General features: G+C 49.9%; 1 protein-coding gene across 3 annotated transcripts; it reads right to left on the reverse strand.

Moving 5' to 3' along the window:
- Positions 1–5,928: 5,928 nt before the first annotated feature.
- LOC141947295 (transcription factor HES-4-like) lies at positions 5,929–9,855 on the reverse strand. Of its 3 annotated transcripts, none has more exons than XM_074878257.1 (5): positions 9,808–9,855; positions 8,316–9,150; positions 7,752–7,847; positions 7,533–7,611; positions 5,929–7,082 (listed from the first exon to the last, which is right to left on the reverse strand). In XM_074878257.1, exons 2-5 carry the CDS (start codon positions 8,382–8,384, stop codon positions 6,637–6,639), a joined length of 690 nt encoding a protein of 229 aa, XP_074734358.1. In that variant the 5' UTR covers positions 8,385–9,150; positions 9,808–9,855; the 3' UTR covers positions 5,929–6,636. The 3 variants fall into 3 exon arrangements, with proteins under 3 accessions (XP_074734358.1, XP_074734357.1, XP_074734356.1); XM_074878256.1 differs by lacking the exon at positions 9,808–9,855 and having other exon boundaries at positions 7,533–7,608; positions 8,316–8,491; positions 9,081–9,576; XM_074878255.1 differs by lacking the exon at positions 9,808–9,855 and having other exon boundaries at positions 8,316–8,491; positions 9,081–9,572.
- Between the last annotated feature and the right edge of the window lie 821 nt (positions 9,856–10,676).

Below are 10,676 nucleotides of genomic sequence, written 5' to 3' on the forward strand. Positions count from 1 at the left end.
GGCCAACACAAGGGCAGAATGGTAGGAGGGCAGCTGGGTGGCGCAGGTCTGGTGTGGAGTGTGGATCAGACAAGGCTGAGAGCAGCGGGAAGACTGGGCCAGGCACTGCCCACACTGTGGGGAAGGCTCCAGTGGTAGCGAGGGTATGTTTGTATGGAGGGACTTTGGAGACACAAGTGCTGGAGTTGGGAAGACAACGAAGAAGTGATTCATGTGACGGTTGGAAAGGTGCTTTTCCAGTCCTACCTCATCTCTTTAATCTGTGCAGTCCCTGGCATCTTGCTAGTGCTTTTCATCTGGAGATCTCTGAGATGAATACAGTCCTCACCCCCAAGTACGAGACTGGAAAAATTCAGGTGCGGAGCAGGTGGAGGTGAGAGTTGGGCTTAACACAAGATCAGCTGTCTCATGGGGCCATGCTTAGCTGCTGCCCCACACTGCGCTGCTGTAACTGCGTCTGCTCTGACAAACCACGGGGCAATTGACACCAAGTCCAAAGCTGTGGCTGAGATAAGCTGTACTGGTAGGCTCAGGGCTTTCCTCTAGTGTCTTGAGTCTGTGCTGGAAGTGCTCTCTGTTCATGGCTTCTTATGGATGAGGGAGGACAAAGCCTTGGACTGCCACAGAGGGCTTCTAATAGGTGTGTGTTCAGGAGTGCAGTGTCAAACTATGGGAAACGCCAGGAGGCATTGGTCTCCTTTTTCCCAGAGGATTTTGACAGCAACATGTCTGGTTTGGAGAACCTGTCTGTCCAGGTATTGCTTTCCTTGTGTTCAATGGTCTGGACGGTTCTTCTATCGCACCTATCAAAATAGTATCTCAGCACTTTTCAGGAGTGCATGAGGTGGTGTGATTGCTATCCCATGCGGATTGCTTGTTCTCACAGCCTCTCCGGTGGGAAGAGTGTATATCTTAAAGCGCTTGGCTTTGTACTTTAATACTCACGTAGGCTAACTAGGGTAGGGCAGGGGAAGGGCAGGGGGCAGGTAGGTTTGAGGTTATGTGGTTGCTCCTGAGCGGTTCTTCCCACAGCCCCAGAGGGACCCAGGAAAGTCCCAGCTCCTTCACAGGGATGCTCTGCTCTTGCTGTGGGAGCTCCTCTGTCCTGAGGAGTTCAGCCATGGCTCTCCTGGCTCACTTCACCATCCTGCCTAACATCTGCTCTTCTGAACTGTGTGGAAATGCTTACTTCTCTCTTTCCCCTTTCTCAGTCCCTAGGAGGTAGAAAGAAACAGCTTGAGCAGTGGAAGATGGTGTGAGCATGCAGAGAGGTTGCTGGGGGAAAGCTAAGCAATTTGTTAAGCTCAGTTTTGCATGTGGCTTGTGTTGCAGAAGGTAACAGTCTCCCTGGCATGATCCATGCTTCATCCACTGGCTGTCTGGGACAAAAAGGAGTGACCTTCCAGAGGCACTCTGGGGTTTTTCCTCACCTTATAGTTTTGTGTTTGTGTAGGGCTTGCTTCTGGCTTTACAGTTTTGTGACATTTTTCCTATAGCAGCCTGGAGCAAAGGCTGAGGGATATTTGCTCCATTCCCTTTGCCAGCCACCAGAAATGATGCTCATGGCCCAGAATAGTATGAACTCCACCTCTCTGTGGGAATGCATCTCCTGGTGAGCACTGGGGCTTTGGAAATGCCACATCTCGGCTAAAGGTGGGGAAGCTGTGGTGTGCTGTCTCGGGGGTCGGTGATGCCAGAGCTGTGACAGATGGCTCCTCAGGGGCTGGCCGGGTCCCCAGATATAATCCTGTTAGGGTGCTGTGCAAAGCCCAACTGCTGGTGGCTGGGCTGTGAGAGCAAGTGGGCTCCTGACTGGACCCTGTGCAGGAGGGCGAAGCGGATGCCACGCCAGGACTGTGGAAATGTCTGCGTGGTTTGTGTAAAGCCTTATTTCATACAGCTAAGTCCTGTGCTTTTAAATGCACAGAGTGTGCCAGGAGTGTGCAAGAGCTGCTGTAAATGTCCATATCAGTAAAGGATAAAAGTGAAGAGGCAAGCACTTCATTAAATGGCTATGAAAGGCAGTAAACGTGCTCTTTACAGCACAGGACAGCATTTCTGATGGGTTGCAAGACCGACCACTGGGTTTCTTCTCTCTGCAAAAAAATTTACAGCTGAACTGTCTAGGCCTGCTGCACAGAGAAAGTTTCAGGGCTGCAGGTTTAAAACAAGGTTGCATCATTATGCCAGTTTGATTGAGAAGTCATCCTACAGCAGACTTCTGCTGTGTGGGTACACTCAAGGATGAGGGGTGCTGGGCAGGGACAGATGGAGAGAGGAGGGGATTTTAGAAGCTCCTAGTGAAGGAAGGGATAGCTCGGCAGTGGTTTCTCCATCCTTCCTTTTACCTCAGTGAAGCTGTTCCCTGCTGAGTGGCTTTCCCACAGCCACGAAGATTCTGCCCTGCCGTTTCACCTGGCCTCCTTGGGAAGGAGACCCTGTAGAGGAGGCATCATTCCCAGCTCTCCTCGAGGGCGTTTGCTATTTGGTAGAGCAGAAGGGACAGTGCTCTAGCCCCAGAGAAGAGCCCCTTTGAGCTGTTTCTAGAGGACCAGATCTCTCTGTGGCAGCAGATGTAGGATTGATGGAAGAAGTCCATTTGCTTGGTGGTGTTAACCATAGAAAACTTGATGAATCTGCTCTAACATGCTTTTAACTCGAAATGTGTGATAGGATTTGTGACACCTAATGCAGGACCATAGGAGAGTCTTAGAGTGAATTCTCAGGCTCTGGTAGGCCTGCAGTGACACCCTGGGCAGCCAGCCACGCTCTCACCAGGGCTGCGATTTATAAATGAAACATCTCAGCAGTGCAGATCAGATCCAGGGCTGGCTTCAGCTTCTGCTGCGTTATTCACAAGTATGTGAAAACTCTGAAAAATGTGACAGACTTTGGGGTAGGTTCCCAACACAATGTTACTTCTCCGGAGATGAAATATGAGCATGTCCCTGTTAAAGACAGGAGTGCAGTGGAAGCTGTGAGATAATGGCATATATAAAGGGAAAGTGAAGTCTGTGGTGTTCTGCTGTTGGTGGGTTTGTTTTCACTTCCCTCCCAAGAGGAGCACTTTGCTAGTGAGCTACAAGCACTGCAGCCACAGCAGTGTGATTCAAATCACTTTGAAAATATTTTGCCCCAGAATTACTTTTGCGTGGGCTTTTGCAAGGTCTCTTGCTTGTGAGTGTGGAGGATTAGGAGTCCCTCCATGGCTCCTGGAGAGGTCATGCCAGCAGGCCAAAGTCTCCTCTTTGCCAAAGCGAGCCCTCAACAAAGAGGTCAACTGACAATTTGGCTCGTGTTCCCTTTTTAAGCAGCGTGATCAGCCCTCTCGGGTAATGATGTGCAGGGGCTCAGCACCACTCCTAAATCCCTAGAGCATTTTGGTCTGGTTGCTGTGGGGGACTGTGGGATTGTGTGGGTCAGGTTTCTCCAGTGCCTTCAGGGTGGGAAGAGGAGTAAGGAAAAAGGCAGGGATGCTTGGAGTCCCTGAGGGTCGTATGTGTCTGGGAGGGCTGTAAGTTCTCTTACTTATGTGCCTCTGTACATTCCTAATGGGAAAGGATTTGGTCCCATTTTCTGAGAAATAAGTGGGAGTTTTCCTGTTGGTTTTCATGAGAGCTGGTCTAGGAGTGCAGTTTATATAAAGGGAGCTGCTATGCATGTGGGTATTCTGTCCACCTGGGCTTACGTTGTATAAATCCGTAATTGCTTTGTCTTAAAGGCATGTGGGAGTCCTGAGCCTTGGGTCCAGCCTTCCTCGCATCCCTGTATACGTAGCAACTGGCCTCTGCTTTTTAATGTTCCATTCACAAATATGTGTCTGGAACAGCACTTTGGCAGGGAACAAACAAAGCCCAGATCTCACCAGGCTGTCCCAGCCCTGTCTGTGCTGAGTGAGATGTGATGCATTTTGTGACTGCTTCCAGCAAACAGGTCTGTCCGGCCATGCCTATGCCGAGGAATCTGGTCTGGGTGCTTGTCTTGGCCATTTCCAGTCTGCATCAGAGGTGAAGACCCGGGTGTGCAGCATCCCCACTGTCTGCACCTCCAAACTCCTGCTGCCTTGGGCATCCAGTCCCAGGTGGGAATGGTGGGGCGGTCTCAAAGGTGCCTCACCTGGGTGCTGGGGGACCAAGCCCTGGGCTGCGCTGTGGCACCCCCAGCAGACAAGACACAGCTGCTGGCACCTGCTGCAGGTGTGAAAATAGCATCTGTATGGGTCCTGCTGCTGTGTCCAGAGTGTGTGTGACAGTGCAGCTTCAAACACTGACTTAGGAGGAAAGTGCTATCTACTCTGCATTAGCCAGCTGGCTGGGGAAACTTCTCTGTGCCTCCTTTTTCCTGGGGAGAAGATGGTAGTAGCTGGCAATGCATTTTTGGGTTGTCAGTGGAGAGGTACCTATATTGAAGAGCAAGGTATTATTGCTCTTGTACAGTCCTGGTTTTGGTAAAACCAGATGGGTTTGAAGTAAATTCAGAGTTCCTTTGTCAAACACAAGTAGTAGCTGAAATTTGTGTATATGAAGTGCTATGAGTAATCTTCTGCCTTTCTGAAGAAATGTTTTCTTTACTGAAGACCAGTGACTTGCAACGGATTCCCGCAGCATTAATTGGATACGTGACAGGGAGATCGTATGAAAGGTCACAATCAGTTTGAAATGAAGGCAATGAAAAATGAGTGTCTTGTACTAAAACTGTTCCTGGAGATTGTTGGCCAAGTATTGCAGTCTCACTTTTCTATTTTTAAAACTCTCGCCAGCTGCGATGTGACCCTTCCCTCCACACCCACAACAGAAAAAAACCTTACTGATTAGAAACAGGAAATAATAAAACTCACTAACCACAAAGTATTTTCAAACGCACAAAGTAAACAAGCAGAGATGGTGAGAAATACGTATTTCCCACTGATCTGTTTTCAGCATGGTAACCATAGCTGATAATTATAGTCACTGGGGATTTACAGCTTTCAGGAGGAAAGTATGCTTTTAAGATGATGCTGTCAAACCATAGTAAAATATTTTCATCACAGCCTCTCCCAGCATAACAATAAGGTGGCCACAAGTGCCATGAGATGCATCTAGAAGTAAAAGAAAACTTCAGGCCTGATCTTGGGTAGGGAGCTGCTCCTCTTGCCTGCCCCACTGGTGTGCAGATCCCAGTGCTGGGCAGTGGATATTCCTCTGGTGGGTGCAGCCGTGGGGGCTCTTGCGGGATCTGTACAGTTCTGTGTCTTTACCTGTCTTCTGACCCCACAGTTGAAGAAACCTGCCTTGCCTCCACGCAGCCATGTGTAGGCCAGTTGTTTCTCCTACCACCCTTATGTCACCACTCCTAAAGGCTCTTCAAGAGGGCTGGATAAAAGGGAGAGCTTCACAGAAAGATGCTAAACCTAGAGGTGATGATTTTCACTCCTTCGGCGCATCATCAAATAGATCTCGCTGCATAATGAGCCCCTCTGAATTGCGGGTCCATTAATTAGTATGCACAGTGTTTGTTTAAGAGCTCCTTGCTCTTTTATTTTAACTGTGAGGAACTTTTAACTGCCTTTGAGATGAAAAACTGGAACCAAATGTTGCCAACAAGCTGAGCAGATTTGTCCTGGTCTTCTTGGTCCAATTTGCAAGGAATTTTACCTTCTGCCCTTTAGATTGTCTCTGCGATTCCCTTATAAGTAAAAGCTAAAGCTGAGATCTAGGCTGTTAAACCCAACTCCTGATTTCTTTCATAACTTTTTAAGTGTTACTGTGATCCAGGTGATTTTGTCTGTGTGTGTGGTGCACACTGCTTTTTCTGCCAAGCATCAGGGGCAAAAACCAAACCATCTCTTTTAACTGCATGCAGGAAAAAAACATTTGTGAAAGAAGAAAACAAAAGCAGATCCCCAAGTACTGTTTATTCAGAGCAGACAGGACAAGGCTGGGAGAAATATCAGTTGTTATCTTCCAAAAGTTTATTTAGAACTTTTAGTTACGGAAACAAAAAAATGATCCCTAAATATAACTATACGTAACATTTATATACACATAGCTCACTAGTTTAACAGTAATGTCAGGATGTCCAGGTGGCTGGGAACAGCACAGCCCGATGGAGCAATCCAGAGAGCATTTCTAAACAACCTATAAAGTCCAAACCAAGTCTCTCCCTTTCTCTCTTTTTTCCTAATCACTGCAGCCTTTTTACAGGAATCAGAACCGGAATCTCCTACAGTTGCACAGGAATAATAATAAAAATGAAAAGCAGAAGAGATCAGCCATTTACCCCTTTATCCAGTGAGGTGGTCTCAGTGACTTATGGGAGGTAAACTTGATGCCAGAGAGGGTTGTTGCTTGTTGACTTGTACTTTTATTAATAGGCAGTTAATTATTTTAAGAATGTAAGACAAGAAAGCTATATAATTAATATACACTAAAGAGCACGAGAGGATTCTATACAATAACTTAGATGTATTAAATAAATAAAAAATAATAGCAGCCTTCTACAATGCAGGCTACACATAGGTTTACTTCGGTTTGAAGTACCCTGGTCTTTAGTACACCTACAGGAACAGACTTGCTCCACAAGTGTTTTAAAGAAACATATCTATAAGATACATATGTAAGAGTGTCTAAGGTTAGGATAAACATTTTAAAACACACTTTACCACGGTCTCCACATATCTAATGACCCCACTCTAGGGTTGTTATGGGAAAAATTTGGCTGCAGGACCTGCCTGGGTGGTGCAGCGTCGACCTGGCCGAAAACCGACAGCGACGGCAGCTGGAAGGAATTTTTTGAAGCCTGCTTGTTCTCCATGGGGTAGAAGCGCTCCTGTGATGGGTTTGTGCCCCGAGTGCTTCCCTTCGGGCTCAGGGGACTTTTTGGCGTTGGGAGAGGCTGCTGAGATGGGCTCGAAGACCTTAATGCCGCTTTGCAGGTGTCTTCGCCAGACCTGGGCAGGGACTTCAGCAGGTGGTTTAACAGGCGCGCCCCGAGGGTCTTGTCCATCCACTCGCAGGTGAGGAGGAGGTTGTGCACCTCGTGCATGCACTGAATGTACCCGGTGCTGTACCTCTGCTGCGCTTCCAGCCCCACTTTGGAGTCGGCTGCGTGGGAGAGGAGACAAGGGGGTTGGTGAGCGGGTAGAAATGTTCCTGCTTACAAGCATTCACCAGGCTTCCCGTGTGCACCGGCTCCTGGGGGCTCGTTGCTGAAGCCGACTGGGCTTTCCCATAAGGTGAATCGTTTGCAGGGCGCAGGGGGAAGGTGATGAGGGGTGTGAGCCACCCAGGCAGGCAGCCCCCGCCTCCTCCTGCCCACCGCCACGGGCAAAACTAGACCAAAAAGCGGCTCTGGAAGGGCAAATAAACCTTCCGTGGGTTCACCAGTGCCCAGCTCCATCTCCCCATCTAGTGGAGAAAGCCAAACCGAGCAGCAGCCTGGGCCTCCACAGGTTTGAGAGATGCTTTTGCCAAGCTGCCAGCCGATTAAATCTGCTGGCACGCCCCTGCCCTGGCGCTGCCCGAGCTCGCAGCGTGGGGGGACGGGGCACTCACCCATCAGCTTGCTGCTCTGGATGTTCTGGAGGTGCTTCACCGTCATCTCGAGGATGTCTGCTTTTTCCAGCTTAGACTGCTGATAAGGGAAGAGTGCAGCAGTTAGAGGCAACGGAGAGTTTGTACCATGCCCAGTTTCTCAAAAGAAGGGACGCTCCCCACCAAAACCGATCTCCCACTAGCAAAAGGACAAAAAGCAGCATAAAAATGAGCACTTACATCCAAGTGAAAGGCACCCACAACGGTCTCCTTCAGCTGGTCCAAGCAGTTATTAATCCTTTCCCTTCGCTTCCGCTCAATGAGGGGTTTCCTTAACTGGCAGAGAAAAGAAAAGGAGGAGGAAAAATTGCAGCTGATATTTTTTCTTCCTCTCCCTCTTGCAGTTCAGTGAGGGCAGAGAGCCCCATCCCCTGCGTGAAGCCAGCACGGGGTGATGCGATGCTCGGCAGGGACAAGGTACGGATGGAGAGTGTGCCGTGTCCAGCTCCAGTCACGGCCTGTCCCTTAGATGGTATCAGCTCTCGTTTTCCCACTTCCACTCATTTTAAGCAGTGTTTATGCAAAAAAACCCAGAGAGGAACCTTTCTAAGGTGGATAAAAGAAGCAGAAAAAACACTCACATGGGTTAAATTCAGAGAAAGAATCTTTATAATAAGAGAAAACTAATTGTCCCTTTCCTCTTTCCTAGAAGCAGTGCCCGCAGCCTCAGCACTCATCATTCACATGCCCGGTGCCAGCATCCACGCGTGGGGCTGCAGTTGCAGCAGCACGGAGGGGACCTACCTTCCTCTCCTCCTTGGTGCTGGTGAGCTTGTGGGTGCCACCGGCGGTGGCTGCGGCGGTCATTCTCATCCAGCCTGCCCACCCCAGGCGCCGGGAGGATGGGATGGGAAGGAGGCACTCGAGCAGCGGGTCGCTCCCTTTCCAGACGGACTCTTTGCTGCTCCGCTGCTCCTCTGCTGTATTTATAACCCAGAATTAGCATGTGAAAGGGGACTTTCCTTGGCGGGACTTCTTTTCCCACACGAGGGGTCGAGCCCGGAGGTTTGTGGCCATCAATCAAAGCTGACAGGTCACTGCTTCTTTTCAATGACCACGCCGGCCCCCCCAAACGGCGACAGATGTCCAGCCTCCGACGCCGGGCTTTGGAGGGCTCTTTTGTTAGGGAAGAAGGGAAAGAAAATGGGCGCGCTCTGAGCAGCTTGCACGGCTCCTCGCTCAATTTGCACAGATTCCCAGGGAGGGAAACAATAGCCGGGAAGCAGTTGAGTTACACCTGGGAAAAAATGCCTTCTACCCATCCTTTTTCCCCTCTATCGCCTTGAAGCAATGCCTCTTTTTACCTGCTAACTCAAGCCCCAGCCATTTTACATCTTTGAAGCAGCCTCTTAATTTAATAACAGAGTGCTTGAGCTAGGAGTTCCTGCTCCCAGGAATTATTATTACAAGGTAATAATGATCGATTAAAACCTGTTGACAGCAGATGTCTGTAGGAACATTGTTTCCATAACAGAAATCCTCTAGGGAAAACACGGGAACTTTACTCACCTCTTGGGAACCTGAATTCTCCGTTGCACATGGCTGGATGTAGGAAATACGCAACTCTTCTAGTTTTTGTCTGCTGTGTAGAATTTAGTATTATACTTACAGGCCATTGCAGATGCAAATGAACCTAGAGATGAGTTAGTTCTGTGGCATTTTTACTACTTTGAATTTTTTTCTCCCGTGCTGCAAGAAGGCTTGGGTGGCTTTGAGGGAAGGGTGTTTTTCTGTTCACTCCTCTGAAATGCTAGTGCAGAAGCAGACGGGCCTTTGGAGGAGACTTGGCACAGGATGAGAATGCACTTTTATGCTTCCTCACTTCTGCCTGGTCTGGGGGGAGTATGAAAGCGTTTTTCATGACTGTGCTTTTGCTTTCTGACGGTCGCTTTGCTAATGAGCAGGATTTGGCAGTGTCCTGTTGAGTCCCGCAGGTGAAGCCCTTTGGGTTGGTGTCAAATGTGTCACCTTATTGAAATGGAGAGGAAGTGGCCGCAGTGGTTCAGAAGCACTGGAAGCCTTCCCGATCTGCCGGTGGGATTTCCCAGCACCCGGCATAGTGTGGCGGCTGCAGAGCCTTCTCTTCCCCGCTCCAGCCGTGGGTGGGGATGTACCCCAGAGATAAGAAGTGAGGACATTGCGTCCCTTGCTTAAACACTGTGTGGGTGTGTGTTTGCCTGTGCGTAAATGCAAACATACTTGCAGCATGTCTGTACGCCCTGCTGCCTGGGCTCACCATGAAATCATGTCCCCAGACGTGGTATCTTGCAGGCAGAGGTTGTTTGTCAGTCAAATGCGGAGCTGAGGTGCAGTTACCCAGTTTTATAAACACCCTACTTGGCAAGGGTCCGAGACAGGCTGGTGTGGTTGTTGTGCTGGGAGAGGAGGGTTTGGGAGGGGAAGGTTGGTAACTTGTCCTTTGTGCCAGGTGAAGGGAGCAGGGATGGGCTCCTTATCTCAGGTGCGTCCCCCCACAGACAGCCAAAGGAGGTCCCACTGCACCGTGCAGGAGCCTCTCGCATCAGCCAGCCCTGGCTGCTCACGAGTGAAGACTCCTTTGGTTTTTCAAGCTTTCTCCAGCCCAACTTGGGAAGTGGAGTGTTGCCGGTATTTATAAAAGGCGAGCTGAGGCATCCGTATCGCCACACGACTCCAGCAGCTCGGTGTGGAAGAGTCAGCGGGTGGGCTGGAGTAGGGCTCTGCCCTGCCCATGGATAGGGGGGCACGGAGTGGGCGCACCCCTGGCTCTGGGCAGTTTTTTAGGGTGCTTGAGGCTCAAAGTGCCTGCCTGTCACCTGGGCACACAGCTTCTAGCTGGGTTTGGCTCAGGCGGTGGGTGAAGTGGTGTGTATGTTCCCCCACACACCTCTCCACCACCACCTCGTGCAGAAAGAGGCACTTTCCCAAGACAGTCAGGGCAGCAGGGGAAAGCCTGAGACGACTTGGCTTCTGGCCCAGCTGAGCATGGCAGAAGTGTTAGCAAATGCAGAATGGCCTAAAATCTCTGAAAAACATGTCCTGTGCCCATTGGCATGCCTGCCTGGCTGGGCATGGCTGCAGGGTGCTGTGTGAGCCCCCCATGTTAGTGGTCCAGGGGCTGGCCAG

The sequence above is a fragment of the Strix uralensis genome, chromosome 9 (assembly GCF_047716275.1).
Source record: "Strix uralensis isolate ZFMK-TIS-50842 chromosome 9, bStrUra1, whole genome shotgun sequence".
Lineage (NCBI taxonomy): Eukaryota > Metazoa > Chordata > Aves > Strigiformes > Strigidae > Strix > Strix uralensis.

Excerpts from the sequence above, each read along its gene's own strand:
- LOC141947295 (XM_074878255.1), bottom strand. The coding sequence starts at position 9,111 with ATGTGCAACGGAGAATTCAGGTTCCCAAGAG. Across the intron at positions 7,848-8,315 it reads GCACCAAGGAGGAGAGGAAG|TTAAGGAAACCCCTCATTGA; the intron begins GTAGGTCCCCTC and ends TTTCTCTGCCAG. Across the intron at positions 7,612-7,751 it reads TGGGTGCCTTTCACTTGGAT|CAGTCTAAGCTGGAAAAAGC; the intron begins GTAAGTGCTCAT and ends TTCCCTTATCAG.